Here is a 19,832-nt window from a genome sequence, read left to right as displayed (position 1 = left end):
TGGAAAATGCTCTGCAGTGAGTCACACAACCAATACCTTGGCCATGGAAAAGGGGGGATTCCCTACTCTCCATGCTTGGCCGTAAATTCACCAGGAGCAGGGTGTGCAGACCCTTCTCTGACTAGAGAGGTCCAAGGGTCTAAGTGGCTGCTTATGCCGTGGAGTTTGTCAGTGTTTGTAGGCTGCTAAACAGCATTCCTCAGTGTGTGTTTGTGACAGTCTAGGAACAGACAAGAGGATTAATGTCATGGTCCATAGACAGAGTGTCCCTTCTGCTGCCTCCAGCTCCAGCTGGCTTCCCGTGTGAGCTGTTTGAGTTAGGAGAGGCTGTGAGGTGAGGCCAGGGCTGCTGGGGGTGGTGGTTTTGGAGTCAGCCCAGCGGGTTTAGCAGTAAAGGGCACAGACCTCCCAAGGCCACCTACACATGGCTGTCACTGGTCTCGTTCTCCCTTAGGGGCAGCTGGGCTGGTCTGTGCAGAGACCTTGCGCCAGGAGGGTTTCTCTGACCGGATTGTGATGTGCACCATGGACAGACACTTGCCCTATGACAGACCAAAGCTCAGTAAGGTTTGTATGACTCTGGGTGTGCCACAGTTCCCCAGTTTTAAAATTTGCACCCCAGATTTAAAATTTGCTCTAGGGCCTTTCCCCACTCTTATTCACTGCAGCAGCAAGGTTCTGTTTCATTAGTCTTCCTGTCTGTTTCCCTTCAGTTTTCTTCCCTCTTTGTGACTGAAATATGAAACACAAAAAAGGAGTTGTTCAAACTACTCCAGCAGAAAAACAAGAGTATTCTTCCTTGTGTGGGTGGTGAGGCCCTGGCACAAGTTGCCCAGAGCAGCTGTGGCTGCCTGTGGATCCCTGGAAGTGTCCAAGACCACGTTGGACATTGGGGCTTGGAGCAACCTGGTCTAGTGGAAGGTATCCCTGCAAATTGAAATGAGATGAGCCTTTAGACCCTTGCAACCCAAACCATTCCATGATTCATATGAATCATGAAATGATGATTCTTCCATGGATGTAATGGCAGCTGTCTTAGCCGGCTTGTACCCGGATGTGTTCTTAAAGTGTTTCTGGATCAAAAACATTTAAAGCAATGAAATGGAGCATGTGAAAAAAATGGTGTTGGCTACCAGAGTTTTTATTAGTGCCTGTTTCTTGCTGCCCAGGGATGCTCTGTGCTGTAATTATGATGATTCTCAGCTGTCATCACAGCTTGATAACTTGATGGAAGTGCAAAGGCTGCTTTTTCTGGCACACATCCCATTTTGCATTCTAGTTTATAGACACAGGATGATCTTTAATTAGATTTTTTTCTGCTGATTCCTGAGTCTTCTTTGATGTCAGACAGCAGCTGAAGCTGGACAGCAGCATCTGACCTTGGAGCCTGAAGATAACATAAGGTGAACTATGTGTTCATCCTCATGTTAGGAGTGCTTACCCATGGGAACTACTACAATCATAGCATCTACCTCTGCTTCCAGCACCCAAAAAAAAAGGGATTTTCAAAGACAGGACAACATGCACATGGCTTTTGAGGAGCATTCAGACCATTTCTGTGCTCCTGCAGTCCTGCCTGGGGTGAAGAGTAGCTGCCTGGTACCTGCATCCAAACCTCACAGGGGTTGTGCTGAGGAGCTCAGAGAATCTGAGAGTCCCTCTTCCAACCAGACAGCTCTTCCAAACACTTATTCCCATGTATGAGTCTTAGACTGGCTCTTCTTCTCTCTGTTAAATATTAAGAATATTTCACATGCCAAAGATGTTGTACATGGTTTGTTAAATCCTCCACTAAACACCTCTGGCTGTAGTTGCTTTTGGAAGGTGCACAAAGCCCATGGAAGAGAAGGCAGAATTTTTGGGAAGAGGGTAGGAAAAATTGAATTTTTCTTAATCCTGTTGTGTGTGGGACTACACCTGTACAAGCCACTGGAGAAGGAGTGCCATTGCTAACTTTGTAAGTAGCAGAGCTCTTGCTCTCTGAAACTGCAGCAGTGCCCCTCCTCTGCCCTGCTGAATGCCTGTTATCAGTCTGTCCCCAGGTCCTGCCAAGCTGTTTCCCTTTGTCTTCTTTGGACCATGACCTGTGTGTTGCCACATCTCTAGTACTGTCCCCAGTGCACCAAACAGCAGCAAAAGCCATGGTGGTTGTGCACTGTTGTGCTTTGCCCTTCCTGCACACTTTCACAGAGAGGCCAGGTGTTTCTCTGTGTAAATGTGGAGTATTCAAAGAATTAGCAGTAAAACCTGTATGACCCTGCCTCTGCCTCGAGTCCTGTGACACCAGTCTCTCCTGAGCAGAGCATTGTCTGAACTCAGAGTAAGGGCTTGTTCTTGTTGGTCTTATTCCAGCCCCTGACCAGGCCACCTCCAGAGACAAGGATCTTGCACATCCATCTCCATGGGTGAATAGGAAGGCCCTTGATTCCTGCATCCCCTGTCACTCCTGGGTCAAGCACAAACATCATCCCTGTGTGGCATGAGTAGATGCTGCTGCTGGGCACTGTGTGATCTGTAGCAGGGCTTGACCATGGCATCTGTGCCTGTTCCTGCTACACTGCAGGCAGGGAGGGGTACACGAGCAGGGAGCACCCTGCACACTCAACAGGTCACTTGATGCTCAGCTTGTTCTCAGCCTGAGTCTGAGCTGGTGTCCACGGAGTCAGGGGGACAGATGAGCTCGGGTTCAACCCTGTGTGTAAAAAGATGTACATCTCACCCCAGTGACCAGGGAAGGCTGGGAAAAGCATGAACCTTTATCTTGGAGATGAAGATGTGCAGATATGGGCCCCACCCCCTTGCTTCAGCGTTTGATGGAACTTGTTCAGCATAACTTGGGTGCTTTTGAAAATGTATCCTTGTGTGTTAATGCTGCTTGTTCTTACTGCTCTTCTAGCTTCCATTTGCCCTGGTAACTGGCTGTTTTCCAAATAATCATAGAATGGTTTGAGTTGGAAGGGACTTCTAAAGGTCATCCTGTGCCACCCCTCTGCAGTGCTTTTTACTCCTTTTACTAGACCAGGTTTTGCTCTAGTCCAGTACTTCCAGGGATGTGGCATCCACAGCTTCCCTGGGCAACCTGTTCCAGGGCCTCGTCACCTGTGTTGTAAAATGAGGCTTTTCTCTTGCTCCTGTGAACCTGTGTGTGCTGGGAGGGGCTGCTGTTATGTCTCCTTTGCTGACACTCCAAAGCACTTGCTGTGATCTTGCCTGAGCTACTCAGCACCAGCCCCATGCCAAACTGGCAGAGAAGGCACCAGAGCCCAGACCAGCCTCTTGTTACAACCCCTGTTTGAACAGGCTTTCATTCTAGCCCTGTAGAGCGATTCCATTAACCCATGCCACAAGTGCTGACTTGTGCTGGTAGCAGCCATTTCTCTACTCACCTGTTTGATCCACAGCAGCAGACAGAAAAATGGCTTTTTTGCAGTCAATGGATTCCCACCCTGAGCAGATCGCCCTGCGCCCCAAGGAGTTCTTCTGCACCTACGGCATCGAAGTCCTGACTGAAATGCAGGTAAGGAGAGTCCTGTGTGTGCCTGAAGGAAAGTGCTGGTATGCAAAGGTTGTATTTAGGGAATGTGGCTGCTGTCTCTGTTGTTGGCTCACTGGATGCCACTGTGTGAATGTTGGGTCTCCCCCAGCCCCCATCTTTTTGCCCCAGAGTGCAGGTTGCCTGTGCTTGTTCAAAACACAGCTCCTGTGTTCAAAACACAATGCTCCTGTGGCAGAAAGGGCACGCTGTGGTGACCATCGTGTGTTACCTGCCATTCCTCATGTGGATGTGGGGAGCCAGGTTCCATCTGATAAGGATAATCAGCCCTCAAACAGTGCAGACAATGATGGCTTAAATATTTCTCCCCATAATTTTATTTATACTGGGAGACCTTCCAGGATTTGTGAAAAGGCAAATAGGAATATTTAAGGTGTGGGTTGGCCAAGCTGTGGGCATGGGGGGACTAAAATTAACAGACTAAAAGCAACCAACAAACTAACTAAAACTGACATGGATGACTAAAACCTGGCAGACAAGTTGATTGGGCTAGGACCTCGGTGAAAATCTGGGATTTCTTCCCTTAACATTATTTAGGAATGATTTTAGGTGGCGGCTGTGGATGTCAAGAGCAAGATAGCTGTGTTCAAGGATGGGTTTAAGATGGAATACAACAAGCTGCTGATAGCAACGGGAAACACGTAAGCTTCGGACAAACATCTTAAAGATCAAGAGAAACTGTTTTATCTGAGAATGTGAGGAGTTAACGCCTGGGGATAAGGGATGAAATGTGGCAGGTGAATTTAAACACTGAATTTGTTTGAGCATGGAAAAGTCAAGGAACACAAAAGATATTGGAAATGTCTGTATGTATCTACATCTACATCTACATCTACATCTATATATATCATCATCTATCTATTTCATATATATCTACATCATGTATTATAGAATCACAGAATCACAGGATGGTTTGTGTTGGAAGGGATCTTAAAATTCATCCAGACCCACCCCTGCTGTGAACAGGGAACACTTTCTACTAGACCAAGTTGCCCATCTAACCTGGCCTTGGACATTTCCAGAGGTGCTACCAGGACATTGAACATATTTTCTTTAACAAAAGCTCCAAAGTAGAAGTATCGTAATTCTTTTAGAGGGCATTTTTGCCACATTGCTCTTCTTTTCACTCCTTAATAACACTCAACCCTGACAACCAGATAATTCATCCCTCTGAATTTCCACCTTTCATTTTCTGCCAACCTTTAAGATCTTTTTCAGCAATTAAAGCTTAACACTTTGCTGTTGCAGCCTTAGTTAGGTGTTGCTGTTGCCCCATTCTAACAGACCCTTTGAGAGCCTTGGCCCCAGAATAGGAATTTTCAGGACTGAACCTGGTCCAGCCATAGGGAAAGGTGGTATTGATGTGCTGGGATGCAGAGCATCACTCTGGATTGCTGTTGTCATTTGTGCCCTGGAAGTAGTGGATCGGTTTGTTTTCGATTGGAGGGGTGTCAAAATTGGCAGTTTAAGCTGAAAATGAGGCATCCTTGCTTGCTCTCCTTCCTTGCGTTCCTTACATCAAGCCATAAAATCAAGTAGGAGAAATGCAGCCCCTGCATAATTTATCATCTGGGGAAGGGATGCTGTAGATCAGCCGAAGCAGGGACTCGCACTGGAAACCAAAGTGCCACCGGTCATAGCCAGTGCCACAAGGTGTGAATAGCTGGTACTAGGGTGTACAGCATCACAGCCAAAATGCCATGTGCACCAGCCACCCAATTAGGTTCAAAAGAGGATTAAGCCTTTGGCAATAATTTCAAAATCCCTATGCACAAGCTCCAGGTACACTGGGTTTTTTAGAGTACCTAAATTATTTAGGCTCTTCTGTTTCCAGATGTGAGTCAGGCATGCAGGGGCCAGATATTTAAAAATATATGGGCTACAGTAAGTGCCGGGTGAGGGCACAGTTAAAGCTGCTACAGCATCAGCAGTGTGCCTGTGGGAATGGAGGGTGTAGCCTGCATCTGCAGAGCCTTATCAAACTTTCAATATCTGGCTCCAAAGCACTGCTGGAGGTCAGAGTGAGTTTTCTGTGTCCCATTAAGCTTCTAAAAAATTTGTGACATGCCAATAATTGAGCATAGGCTTGTAAAGCAATGCTTATCCTGCACTGGCTGCACTGCCCCAGCAAGGAGCTCCCCTGGACCTGTGGGTACACCAGTCCACGACTGGGTCTGGGGTGGCTGCTCAGCATCCCCTGCTCCACCACTGGCCACCAGCATCTGGGTTTTTCCATGTTATGTCTCCAGCAAAGAGAAAGGTGAAAAAAGGAAAGTTGGGAATGTTCTTGGAGCCCTGGAAGGGGTGTCTGCAGTCCTGACTGGGCACTGAACCACACAGAGTTGAGAAAAGCAGCTGTATCACCCTCGGTGTTTTTCAGGCCCAAAACTCTCAGCTGCAAAGGCAAGGAGATGGAAAACGTTTTCAACATCCGGACACCCGAAGATGCCAATCGTGTGGTGAGGCTGGCCACGAGCAAGAATGTGGTGATCGTGGGAGCATCCTTCCTGGGTGAGTGCTTCCCTGGCCCGTGTCCTTGTCCCAGCTCTCCACCTCTGCCTGCAGATGGGTAAAGTCCTTTGCCCAGTTTGTCACTGCCTAGTTAGAGGGAACACCCTCATGAAATTGGACCTGGGGTAGTCCAACCTCCAGCTTCCGATGTGTGTAAAGACATTTCCTTGCCAAAGAAATTGATTTTTCAAAGAGGCTGGGCTGGCATGGGCATAGGTATTGCTGTCTCAGTCTGAAAAGCACATGGCAAGACAAGTACTAGTGCTCATGTGGGTCCAAATCTGGTGTGTCTAAGAGCTGGCTTCAGTCAGGAGAGCTTAGTTGGTGGGTGGGAGCCTGTGGGCTTTCTCTCTTTTACATTTTAGCAGTGTGGTGAATTTTTAAAATGAACAGGAAAAAAATCTTATAGTTTCTTTGATGGCTCTTCTTTTTGCTTGATATGGTTCCAACAAAATTATTGTGGGTCTTAACAAAATAAACGTGGGTCCTGCAAGCCTTAAAAATATGGTTATTAGTCAGGGAATTTATTAAAAATGTTCATGATTTGTTTTTCTTCTTTTATAAAAGATAAATTTGTTTTAATGGTTGAATCAATATGATCTACAGAAAAGCATGTGGTGTGAGGGCCCAATTGCAAACTGCAGGTCATCAAAAAGATTCCTTTCCAAAAAACCCTCACAGACAGAAGATGTCTTGGTGGAGGTTCCCATGCAATTCCCAGCACCAAAATTCTACCATTCTGATGGGAGAAAACAGCCACTCCCAAGGGCAGTTTTCAGACCACAACTGAGGTTGTCCCAGCCATAGGAGGAAGGTTTCCCTTGGCTGAGGTCCCTTGTTCCATGTTTTTCCCAGGGCACTTTGGGATTTCCTGGCCAGTTCCTCCCTTTAGTCTTTAAAACCTACATCTAAGAACAGCTGAATCGGTGTGATCCCTGGTGTGACCAGGTCTGGTGGCTCCCCAGCTCTCCCACGAGGGCAGCTCCAGCCTCCCCAGTTGGAGTGGGTGAGGCTGCTCCTTGTCTGCAGCCAGGGACACAGGGCAGTGCTGGGTTGGTTAATGTGGCTGTTTGGACCTGCTTCTCTTCCCCAGGGATGGAGGTGGCCGCCTACCTCGCGGAGAGGGCCCACTCGGTGTCCCTGGTGGAGCTGGAGCATGTCCCCTTCAAGAAGTTCTTTGGGGAGAGGGTTGGCCGTGCTGTCATGAAGGTGACCTTGCTTTCCCATCTAGGGGGGGTTGGTAACAGAGCAGGTTTTGCTTGTTTCACTTATTGCACTAATTAATTTACTTCACACTTATTGACAAAGCTGTGATGGCAGCAGTCAATGAGAATGGGCTGTATTTTCCCTGCCATGGTCCATGTGCTATGGAGCACCTTCTAGAGCCGTGCTGGGGGTGTGGGGGTGCTGACCCCCTTAGCAGTGCAGGTTGAGACAAGCCTGCAGGGTGGGCAAGGCAGTGTAGGGGGCAGCAGGACATCAGGACCAGGGTGGTTCAGGGTCCTGATGTCCCCTGCTCTGTCCCTTGTCCCCTGTCCAGATGTTTGAGAACAACAGGGTGAAGTTCTACATGCAGACAGAGGTGTCGGAGCTGCGGGAGCAGGAGGGGAAGGTAAGTGGTGGGCAGGGTCCCCCTGTGGCATGCCCAGAGCTGCCATTCTCTTCCCTAGTGTGGTTTTGCTCTCCCCTCTTTCCTATCTCCTGAAATTCATGTTCCTGCATTTGGCCCCCCAGAGCAAACGTATGGCAGGGTGTGGGGTAACTTCCTTGGTCCCACTCACCTCCTGCTGCTTTTCTAAGGAATTATGGTCAATTTGCATTTCACAAAGGAGGTGAGCTGCCAGCTTGGCTTCCTGCTGCTACAGAGGGGTTTTGTCCCTAAAATAACTCTGATGTGCCCCCCACCCCTTGTGTCTCCTGCAGCTGAAGGAGGTTGTGCTGAAGAGTGGGAAGGTCCTGCGTGCTGACGTCTGTGTCGTGGGTGTTGGTAAGGGCTGTGTGGGTGCAGAGCCAGGGAGGGAGGGCAGAGAAGAAGTTGGAGGGGACATGGCAGCAGGAGGTCGCTGGAGCTGGGTGGCCAGGGGTACTGGCAGGGGTCTGCCAGCCCTGCTGGACTACCACACATGAGTCTGCATATCTAAAAAAGGCATTTCTAGAGGCCCCCATCACAAAATGCAACTGAAAATATATTTCAGAAGTAATTTTTTTTCCAGAAAAAAAAAAAAACACATTTAAAGGAGTTTCATCCTCTCAAGCAGTTCTTTATTAAATCTTCCCCAAACTGAATTTTTTAATGTGTTTTTTTTCTTTTTATTTGCTGCTGACAGCAATCAAAAATGTATCCCATACTATAAAATAAAAGAAAATAGCCCATAGAATATGATATATTTCTCCTTTACATTTGGGGGTGAGGGGGGGGGGGGATTCCCTCTTCAAAATGCTGTAGACTGGAAGAATCACATAAATAATTTAATTCTAGTTTTGTTGTTTTTATTGACTATTCTGATTTGTGAAAAGGCTGGAGGTAAAACAAAACAAAAAAAAATGATAAAAGGAGAAGGAAGGTGAAGGAAATGCACAGCCTGGGGGGAGGCTGAAGAGCCCTGGCTGGAAGCTTGAAGATTCTCTTTAGAATATAATTTTTTTCAAAATATCTATAAAAGAGAATTAAAATCATCTCTAAGCACTAGAAAAGGGCGGTGTTAAGGGCAGGTTACAGTGATGGCTTGGGCAGGATAGGGATCCTGATGGGCCAGGGGCTGATGCAGTGGGGGCTCTGTAGGGTACCTTGCCCTGCTCCACATTCCCAGAGCAGCTGCTGCGTGTCCCTGGGGGAAGCCCCACTGTCCTGGCAGGAGGAACAGCCTCAGGATCAGCCCCCAGGGCTGTGGAACTCTGGACACTGCAGCAGCCGCCTTTGGCTTCCCCCCAGGTGCAGTCCCAGCGACAGGCTTCCTCAAGCAGAGTGGCATCAACATTGACTCCAAGGGCTTCATTGTGGTCAACAAGGTAAGCTCAGGGGCAGCCCCTGTGGGAGGGAGAGCAGGAGGAGCTGGGTCAGCTCTTCTGATCAATGAGCTTCCCTGGGGCTCCAAACTGCTGCCACAGGGGCTTTTCATGGCATTTTATTTGCCATGATTGGCAGAATTTGAATTTTTTAATTCTTTGGGTTGGCCTGTGCAGGGCCAGGAATTGAACTCGATGACCCTTGTGGTTGCCTTTCATCTCAGGATATTCTGTTAGATGGTGAAATTCTGGGAGCATCACCAAGAGTGCCTGGGAACCCCCTCTGCAAGTGGGAGTGTGCATCCAGACCTGGATGCTCTGGCTTAGGTCTGGCTCTGAGCTGTCCTGGAGTGGTATGGATATTTAGAGGGGAGAAAATTGAGACAGATACATCTTTTCAAGGATCCTAAAGGACCTCAGCCTTTCTCCACACCACCAGTGACTGCGATGGGAGCAGTGTTGGAGCTGGTGGGTGTTGGTTCCTTAGGCAAAGGAGCGTGTTGGGAGGCTGGGACTCAGTGCCATGCAGTGCTCATCCCCACAATAAGCTGGGCTCTATCAGCTACCACCAACAAACCCCAGACTTCTGAGAGAGGCTCCAGGACACCAGTCCATGTGTCTTTTTACTGGATAACCCACTGGCCAAGGGATACTGTAGGTCCCTGCATGTGTTCTCATTTGAAAGTGAAGAAGGCTGAGTGAAATCTCCCCTGGGGGTCCCACAGCCTAGCAGGTTTTCCCTGTGTTCTGAGGGACTGTGGCAGCTCTGGACCACTCCAGCTCTGGAGTTTCTGTTCATGTAGGGTGCAAACCCCACTAATGCCCACCTCTGTTCCCCCCTGCAGATGATGCAGACCAACATCCCAGGGGTCTTTGCTGCTGGAGATGCTGTCACATTTCCATTGGCCTTGAGGAATAACAAGAAGGTGAATGTTCCCCACTGGCAGATGGCCCACATGCATGGTAGGTACTGTGCAGAAAAGAGCCTTTTTCAGATTCTCTGGAAATTTCCAAACCCTCCAGGGCAAGAATGAGACAACTGCCAACAGAGAGACTGGGTGGTTGTATTGAACATTTTGAAGCATGTGTATCTTATGCTGCCTGTTGTGCCTTCATCTGTCAGCATTCTTGCCAAGCTTTGCCTAGTAATGCCTCATCACCAGCACAGAGGAGCCCAGGGACAGGCTTTCCCATATTCTCTTTGCTCCTTGGCACTGCTGCAGGGGTCTGCTGTACTCCTTGCCCCAGGACTCTTAGGTGCTCACATCCTAATTCCAGCCTGGGCTCAGGTTCCTAGCTGGGCTTCCCACACTGCCAGGCTGGCCTGTGAGTGTTCAGCAGAGCTCTGACCCTTCTCGCCTCTAATCAGTCTGGAACCTTGGGTGTGATGGGCTGCCCTCATAGCCACAGTCTCACAGGGAGGTTTCCTGTGTGCTGGGTGAGAGGTTTTGGAACCACAGGTCCAAATTCAGCCTTTGGACACCTCTCCCATGTCCAGATATGCTTCTGCAGCAGGGGCCATACCCCAGCAGTCTCCATGCCCTCCAAGGGTTTGTCCATCCCATCCCCATCTGAGTAGGAGCTCAGCACACTCTCAACCCTGTCACTATTGCACAGGGTAGGGGGAAAAAGTCTCATGGGTACATGGCTCCTGGCAGTGGAGGTGATGAGTTGGAGCTGCACAGCGGGAAGGAGTCTGAGCCCATCCTTGTGTGCTTCCTGCTTTGTCTTGGTTGCTGTGTGGGTTTTCTCAGCAGCTGTTCTTGGTTTCCCTGTACTCTGTGACTGCTGGTGTTGATGCTGTGATCTGAGGGCAGAGCATGGAGCTTGCCCTGGAGTGGCAGTACCCCCATCCCTGTGCTCTCTTGCAGGCCGCATCGCTGCGCTGAACATGCTGGCCCATGGCACGGAGATCAGCACTGTCCCGTACCTGTGGACAGCTATGTTCGGGAAGAGCATCCGATATGCGGGTAAGGAGCTCCCTGGGGCTGCTGAGAGTTTGTGCTGGTGGAGATGTCCTGGGATAGAGAAGCCAGGGTCACCTCCTTCACTGTGAACCCTCCCCACCGACCTCTGCCACAGGGCTGCTTCCCTGCCTGGCTTCTGAGGGGGTTCAGTGTCTCCTCTGAAACCCATCTGCCATGAAGTGCACTTCTCTAAACAGGATGGAGGATTCACTTAAATTAGATATTGGGAAGTAATTTTTCCCTGTGAGGGTGATGAGGCCCTGGCACAGGTTGCCCAGAGAAGCTGTGGCTGCCCCATCCCTGGAAGTGTTTAAGGCCAGGTTGGACAGAGCTTGGAGCAACCTGGGATAGTGGAAGGTGTCTCTGCCCATGGTAGAGGGTGGGAACAAAGTGTTTTTCAAGGCCTCTTACAACCCAAAACTCTCCTGTTGTTCTGCGGTTTTTGGTACCTGCATCTCCTGGTGCTGGTCTCTTGGTCACTGCAGGACATTCTCCATGTAGTGCTGGAATGAAACACCCTGTCTTAGAGCTGGATATGGAGGAATTGCTGCTGAATTCACTTCTTCTTTGCCTTCCAGGCCATGGGGAAGGATTCGATGATGTTGTCATCCAGGGAGATTTAGATGAACTGAAGTTTGTGGCATTTTATACCAAGTAAGTGTTTCCCTTGTCCATATTCCTACACAGGCATTCATCTGAGATTACTCTACTAGGCTGGAAAATAGTTCTGCCAGAGCTTCTGTCAGTCACTTTTGTTCACCTCTGCACACTGAGCTTGTGGAACACTTATACAAGGCCCTGGAGAAATGATGTTCTGATTGTACAACAAGTTAAAATGGTCTTTGGACCTGGTGTCTTTGCCCTTTGCCCTCATAAACTCTGTGAGCAGATGGTGGCTTCTACTGGCAATTCCTATCAAATATTTAATTCCCATCTAATCACCATGTTAACGATTTTTGACCAGTGCTGGACAGAGTGCTCAAGCATCACTGTTTCTACTTCTGGTTTGACAAATTGAGCTAAAAAAACTCTTCTATCACAAGATGTGAAGGTTCTAAGGAACTTGAGAACTTTGTTACTGCTGTAGTGAAACCCAGCTGTCCCCCAGATAGGGGCCCTACCTAGGAACACATTCTTGAGATGTGTTGGCAGCTGGGATGTGTTGCCTCAGCTGTTCTGGAGCTATGCTGGCTGTTTAGACTGGAAAGGCAGTGCACCATGAATTTATCCCTAAAATTTTGCTGCTGTTTATTCTTCTGTTTCCTTTATCCATCCCAGTCTGAAACCAGTGGCCGCAGAACATCCTCATGCTGGAACCAGAGGGGTTTCCCCAAGTGCTTTCTGATATTAAGGAGAGGGAAACCAGGGAAGCAAAGGGCTGCCCAGCTCAGCCCTCAAACCACTTGACAGCAGCATCCAGGCAGGGATCAGGAGGGAGCTCAGGACAGGAGCCAGCTCCGGCTCTGCAGACATCATCTCACTGCCCCTCTGTCCCATCTCCAATGTACCCCATGCCTTCTCCCTCCCTGAAGGTGGCCCACTTCCCCTTGATGCTCAGAATTGAGCCTGGTGGTTGGATGTGTGCATTGGGCTTGAAGAGGTATGGGCCTCAGTGCATCACCCCGGGGATCCCCAGTGCTCACCTTCCTCTCCCTGGTACCTGCACCCCTTGGGTAAGCACCTGCTGCAGGGATGGGGCTCCAACTAGCACCCTGGGACCTTTGCACACTGGATACAGCTCAGAGTGTGCTGGAACCTAGGTCAAAATTGCCTAAAGGGGTGGGTTTGTACCAAGGCACCACCTGTGCTGGGGACAGCTGCTCTGGGGATGTTCCCCTCCTGCAGCCTTTCCACATGAGAGCCTTTTAATCTCTTTATCCCAACCCTAATTTGAAAGGAAGCATCAGGTTGCTTTAATTAAACATCTGAGGAGGCTGTTCAAAGGGAATGCCCTGAGCAAGGTGCATAATCCCTGCTCCATGCCAGGGCCCCACACTCCGTGTGCCATGGTGGCTGCAAGGGACAGGGTTTGCCAGGGGACCTGGGTTTGGTGGGCAGACCTGGAGGTCCCTGCTGAGTGCTGTGTTGTTCTGCCACCCAGGAGGGTCTCCCGGAGCTGGTGTGTGGGTATCAGGACGGCATTCCATGCTGAGAGCTGGAGGTACTGGGAAACACTGGCTGGTGGGGGTCAGACAATGTGTCCCCCACTGCTTGGCTCCCTGTCTGTGAGAGGCCACTGGAGCATTTCTTTCTTTTTTGGTGGCAGTTTTTCTAGTTGGTGCTAATGCTCTTGGACTGAGGACAGTCCCAAGCTAACCATTTCCTCCTGCTTCCTTCTGCTTTGCCCACCCTGTGTTTGGACTCTTCTCCTCCTGGTCCTCCTTAGTTGTTGCAGGAACCACTGGTGGTTCCCGCTTCTACAGCCTGTCCTCAGCGTTGGCTTTCACAATAAGGCTTCTTCTGCCCCAGAGTTTGAAGAGGAAAGCAGTTTTGTCAGAGCTGTATAGAGGCCAATAAAAGGCCCTGTGCTGGGAGGTGTAGGGGACAGCACTCTGCAGATGTCCCCATGGGACACTGCCTTGACAACAGACTGATGTCCTCCTGCCCCTAAGATCTTGGAGACCAGGGAATTGCTGGAAATGCTGTGGTTGTCTTCTTCACGGTTCCCCACTTCTGTTATGTTGAACACTGCAGAGGAAGGGAAGACCATGTAGACACATCTACTGTGCTTCCCTCTTCCCTCAGTCTTCACAAAGACTTCTGATTGCTCCAAATCCCAGGTTCATGATGGGAATTCTTGTTGCCTTTGAAGACCTTTTGAAAAAGAGGGATTCCTCCTGGTTTCCCCCATCTGTCTGACAAACCGTTCAAAAGCCACTGCTGTTGCAGGGTGCTCCAGCTCACCAGCACCCCATGAACTATTTTGCAAAAGGAGCAGCTACCCTATGTCCTCCTGACAGAAATGTTTGGGCTGCATCCGCCTTCCTAGCCGGCCCCTTTGGGCACTGTCTGGGTTTGAGGCTGAGCCAGTGGGCAGCTGGTGGCAGTACATCTTCTTTGTACACCTTGGTTATTCATTGCTTGGAGCAGCACATCTCCCCCTGGTTTTGATGGATAGGTCTCTCCAACCACTTTGTGTTTCCCAGCTGGGAGCTGCCTCTACTCAGGAAACTGCTCTCCTTTATTTGCCATGAGCTTATTTAGAAATGGGAGTTTTTTAAAACAGTCTCTGATGGAGCTGCCCCATGGCTTTGTAGACAGATGTGAGAGATGCCTTTAACTCCCATGGCTGCACAGGGCTGAAGTGTCCTCTGAAACATGGCTTTTTCTCTCCTTGTCCTGGGAATTAGGCACATATCCCTCCCTCCCCACCCCAGCTGCTCTCTGCTCTGTTGATCCCAGAGCTCTTTGGCAGTCGATTTAAGAGCAGATCTTGGTTTAGATCTTTTCAGTTTATTCAACAATATCACCATAGTTTAAAATCTTACCCATACATCTTCCCTGATGTCACACTGTGCATTCAGTTACCTCTTCATGAGTCAGGCTTTGAAGGTTTATGCTTGGATTGACCTCGGCAAACCCCAAATGAGAACTGCCCTTCTCGTTTGCCTGTGACCTTTAGCCAAGGCACCTCCAGCAGTTTTATGTCCTCCTCCTTCTGCTTCATTTGTTTTCCACTCAACCTTTGAGGCTGCATTGGGATCCTGCTAGGGGAACAGTCAGCCAACTTGGACATCCCATATACATGGGGACTTCTTTGCTGGGGCTGTGGGACTCAGGTTGGACACCCCAGCTGTCCCAGTGCCTGTGGAGCAGCTCAGAGCGGGGCATTCTGCCCGTTCGGAGGTGGGGATCAGGAGGGGGATGTGGAGCATCCCAACTGACTGTTCCACAGGGAAATCCTGACCACCTGCCTCTCCACTCCCTCAGCACAGGGCAGCAGTGCAGGGATCACAGCTGGGCATCCTTCATGTTGTCCACGTTTTTATCCACCATCAGATCTTCCTTTGGTGGTGTTTTCCCACAGATGCCAGGGTGCCAGAGCTGTCTCCATCACCCAGGCACCCTAGTGATTCTCATGATATCATCGTCAACATTGGTGGGACCAGTGGGGCCTACTATGCCACTCTGCACCCTCTCCTGATCCTTGTTTCAGCCACCTTGTTCCAGTGGTGCTCATACCTTGGGATCAGGCCTGGCTCTGGAGTGGATGCTCCTCTTTGCCTCCTTCTTCTCTCCATCATGGTGGGTTTTGGGTGGTGGAGCTGTGGCCATCTAGGCTGCCCTAACTGCTCTGCTCTGCCCGGCCCTAGGAGTGACGAGGTGGTGGCTGTGGCCAGCATGAACTATGACCCAATTGTCTCCAAGGTGGCTGAGGTCCTGGCTGCTGGCAGGACCATCCGGAAGCGCGATGTAGAGTAAGTAGACAGGCAGTGGGAAGTGGCAGTGCCAGGGCAGGGGCTAAGCACAGCCGTGGGGTGCTGGGCAAAGCTGAGCCTTTCACACTGATCCGTCTCCATACCCCTCTTGCATCTCCCTTCCTGTTCTGCTTCCTCCACCCCCTCTGTGCTGTCTCCCAGCTGCTTCCAGGTCTGGCATCCCCCACACACGGGGTTTGTCTTAAACACCAGGACCCAAATCCTTGCACAGACAGGATGGGATGGGGACACTCTGCCTTTGGGCACTTGCACATCATCAAGGAAGCAATGCCTGATGCTGGGGTGCACCTGGGCACCCAGTCAGTCAAGGAGACCTGCAGAGAGGGACTGGGTGTGTAGCCTGTGCATAACCCCCTATGCACAACCCAGCACAACCCCCTATGTGTGTAGCCTGTGCACAACCCCCTATGCACAACCCAGCTCATCTGTCAGAGAGCTGGTGGTGCCAGGATGCTGGCCTGTGGTGTCTCAGCCTCCAATTCCTTGGAGCGGAACTCATAGGCAAAGGGCATTTTTCTCCCTTCACTTTGTTTTTAAGACCATGCAGAGGAAAGAGCATAGCTTTGTGCTGAGGGTGGGTGCTGGAAGGCAAATGCCAGGAAGGTGGCAACAGCTGGGAAGAAGCCTTTAGAGTGGGAATCAGAGCTGCTGAGGAAATGTGGGTCCCTGTCCCAGGGGTGTTTCCACATCTGGAATAAAACCAGATCTTTTCAAAAGCTCAGGGAGAGGAGCACTCCCAACCCCCAGGCAGCTCTGGCTCTCAGACTCCCTGGGCATCCCTGGGATGGGGTGCAGGTCATGGGCCCCCTCAGCTGAGACAGGGTTCATAAAATGACAGAATAGTTTGGGTTGGAAGGGACCTTAAGGCCCATCCAATTCCACCCCCTGCCTCCTTCTCCCCCACTATCCCAGATTGCTGCAAGCCCCATCCAACCTGGTCTTGGATACTTCAGGGATGGGGCAGCCAGAGATTCTCTAGGCAGCCTGTGCCAGGGTCTCACCACCCTCAAGGGGAAGAATTTCTTGTGCCATCACCCCAGTACATTGGGAAATGGTTGCTGGTGTCCCACTTTGTGGCTGGGAGGGAGGTGGTATCTTGTGGGCATTCCAGGGGCGGGGAGGAGCTGCTGGTCCTGTGGTGGGGCTCAGGGGTTGGAGTAAGCCAGATTAAACCTGAATGTCTTTTCTCTCTTTATCTCCTGCTGCTTTCACAACTTTAGGCTGTTTGTCCGTCATGGCAAGTACGTTCGCTTTGGGGTCCTGAGTGTGCTGGATGTGAGGGAGGAAGGCAGGAGGGACAGCTGCCCCCCTGACTGTGCCCTAATCCCTAATTCCCATGTGGGGACACTGGCTTCATGGGAGGTGTCCTTGTTTTGCATCTCCCTCACATGGGGGGCAATGCTGGGTGGTAGGGCTGGGGCTGCCAGGAGCCACATCAGGCACAGTTCCTGTTGGCTGGGACCTTGTTTGGCTGGGGTTTGGTGGCTTTCCATGGATTTTCAGCTGAAGGGCTGCTTTTAAGTATAAATAAACAAAATGTTTGAACTCAGTTTTACACAGAATTGAGGACCTTCAGGTGACTTTTTGGACAGTTTAGTGACAGGTGAGTGAGGGCAGAGGAGGCAGCTGGTTGGTGGGATGCACACCAAGTACTGGACTAGCACCAAGGCACACCAAGAGCATTTGCCTGTGCACGTTGAGAAACCCCTCACAGCACTGTGGTTTTTCTCTCTTTTAGAACTGGAGACATGTCCTGGCTAACAGGGAAAGGCACCTAAAGCCACAGATGGCTGAGCTCTCCTGATGCTGCACTCACCGTGGGGAGATGGGACAGCAGCTCCATAGCCCGGTGGGAACCCCGTGGTTCAGCCATTTCCCTTTGAGACCTTGATGAACCCGGCATTGTGCACTGACCTTCCCAGGAGGATCTCACACAGCTCCTCTGCCCCTGTGCCTGCTGGGCTGGGGCTGGGGCTCTGCTGTTGCAATTGCTGTGGAATGCTGGAAAAGCAGCCCACAGAGAGAGTTAGGTTTGGCACTGGCAGCGGGCATGGGCGCCATATGGCTCTGGATGCTGCCATCGGGCTGAGGGTCCCCAGGCGGGTCTGCCCCACGCATGCCCCTCACTCCCATAAGCAGCACGAGTGCCTTTGGTTGCTCCTGTGCTTTCATGCATGATGCTCCTTTCCAATTTCTCTTTGCTCCCAGCAGAGCTCCAATGCGCATCCCTGCGGAGCCTGACATCCACTCCCTTCCTGCATGGCTGCAGCACTTGCCACAGCTCTCCCTGTGCCCACCCACCCCAGGGGGCATTTGGGCGGGCCAGGAGATTACACTGGGTGATCTCTGTGCAGCTGGTGCTTGTGTTGTCCAGGCTGGTCCTGTGCAGCCTCACCAGCAGAGCTGGGTCCCTGTCTATGCTGAGGGCTCTGGAGCTCATCAGTCCCCCTCCCAGCATCTCCTGTCCTGGAGCAGCCAAGGGGCTGGGATTCGTTCCCTGTCTCTTGGGGCTCAGTTTGGGCTGGGGCACTGGCAGCTCTTGGCCCGTTCCCGGAGTGCATAGCAGGGGTACCTGAGAGCTGTGGTGGCTCAGCTGCAGCCCTGGACTGGGTGACCACCCTTCCAGCCAGACTTGGGATATCTCTCCTTAATGCTCTCATGGGATCAGTGCTGTTGCTGGGGTGTAATTCGAGGAAGAGTGGCTGGGGGAGCATTTCTAGCTGTCCATTCTCTGGCACTTGTCCGGTGTAGTGACAAAGCTGCATTTCCCAGCCCACCATGCTAGTGCTCTGCTGTCCTGTTTCTGGCCCCATGCTGAAGAAGAGCCATATCTCCAGCTCAGGAGTGGACCTGGCCAGCCACAGCCAAGTGTCCATCAGCCCAGCAGAGTGGGGATTGAGGGTCCCCCTTGGAGAGACTCCAGTGCTGTGTTCTGGGGGTGACTTCTTCCCCAGCAAGTCAGTGTTTTACCCTGAGTCCCAAACAAGAGGATTTATATTTTTAATTTGATTCACCCCCTATGAATTAAAGCAATACTATTCTTGAGGTGTGGGTCATTTCTGATTCCTTCCAAGACCTTGGGTCACCTCTGCATGTTGGCCAGATTGTTCAAGAACCTCTTCTCTGGAGACTTCCCACCTGTGTCCAGCTCACCTGTATTTCCAGTATTTTAGATCTTGGCTGGGTAGAAATGCACCAGTGTCTATCACATCACTGGTTGGGGTCTCCTGGTTTCACTGCAAAGTTTTTCCCAGACAGAATGACCAGGAGGGATGGTAGCAGGATGTGCACTCTCCAGCACACGTCCTGTGATGAACAGGGACCATTGCGTGTCTGCTGGATCCACAAAGTGATGGGAACTTGCAAGTCTCATCTCAGGTTCCAAAAGACAAATGTCAATGTTCCTGTCCACAGGTCCTCCTCTGAGGGCAGGGGTGGCTGGGGCTGTTCAGCTCCTGGTGCCCCAGGCAGGGCTCTTACAGTGTGGCCTAGGGCCATGGGCACTGCCCAAGTGGAGGCAGCTGCCCAGGTATTGCCTCAGCTCTGCCCACTACCCACAAAGATCTGGCTTTATATCCCGTGTTCTGCTGGTTGGATAGTTGGACTCAGCTTTGGCAGCTCGCCAGGGAACCCAGCTGGAGTGCCAGGGGACTCTGGGGCACCACAGGGTGGCATTCCCTACGGCTGTGTGTTTTCCCCAAGCTCTCTGTCATGTTCTCCATGCTGGGTGAGACTGGCAGCTCCCCCAGCACAGCTTTGCTACACTGGGGACACACTGGCAGAGTGCTTTGTTTTTCAGGAAGATGCTTTTTGACCTCCTTTGCCTCTGATGAGGCCTCATCCAGTATTGTGCATGAGCTGCCTAACATGGGCATCACCCCCATGTTCACAGGGGCTGAAGACCATTCAGGGGCTGAGGAAGGACCTTCTGTCCCAGTCTGCAGCTGCAGTGGGGGTAACAAGTCCCATTCCCTGCTTTTTACAGAGGAGTTATTTCAACCAGGGCTGGTAATATCACCCGTGACATGAGAAATCCCAGTCACCACTGTAGCTTTCCTTGGGACATGTGCCAGGTCACAGGCAGGGCTGGCTCAGATGGGTATGCTTCTCTGCACAGGTGTGGGGTGGTGTTGAACCTGGGACCCCTTATCCAGTGCCTTGGCAAATGCTTCCTGATGGCAAGTCTGTCCTGGAACTGGGCAAGGCTGGGTTGTGTTCTCTGCCACCTTTCAGGCACATCGTGCAACCTCTCATGCCGGGACAGAAAGTTTCCATCTCTTAAGAAACTGCCTGTTCCCATGAGGAATGAGAGCCCAGCTGGGGCACATGAAGTGACCCCCAGCTGCTCTGCCCCAT

At 50.9% G+C, this 19,832-nt stretch overlaps 1 protein-coding gene across 1 annotated transcript; it reads left to right on the top strand.

The window, feature by feature from the left end:
* Window positions 1–413: 413 nt before the first annotated feature.
* AIFM3 (AIF family member 3) lies at window positions 414–17,382 on the top strand. Its single transcript, XM_068209234.1, has 14 exons — window positions 414–567; window positions 3,431–3,517; window positions 4,103–4,194; window positions 5,934–6,064; window positions 7,158–7,273; window positions 7,605–7,676; window positions 7,988–8,051; window positions 8,997–9,073; window positions 9,916–10,033; window positions 10,942–11,040; window positions 11,616–11,691; window positions 15,351–15,455; window positions 16,697–16,717; window positions 17,215–17,382. The coding sequence occupies exons 1-14, from the start codon at window positions 517–519 to the stop codon at window positions 17,252–17,254; spliced, it is 1,149 nt and encodes a 382-aa protein (XP_068065335.1). The 5' UTR covers window positions 414–516; the 3' UTR covers window positions 17,255–17,382.
* The last annotated feature ends 2,450 nt before the right edge of the window (window positions 17,383–19,832 follow it).

This window comes from Anomalospiza imberbis, chromosome 18 (assembly GCF_031753505.1).
Source record: "Anomalospiza imberbis isolate Cuckoo-Finch-1a 21T00152 chromosome 18, ASM3175350v1, whole genome shotgun sequence".
In the NCBI taxonomy this organism is placed as follows: Eukaryota; Metazoa; Chordata; class Aves; order Passeriformes; family Viduidae; genus Anomalospiza; species Anomalospiza imberbis.
This window is presented reverse-complemented; position numbering and strand designations above follow the sequence as displayed.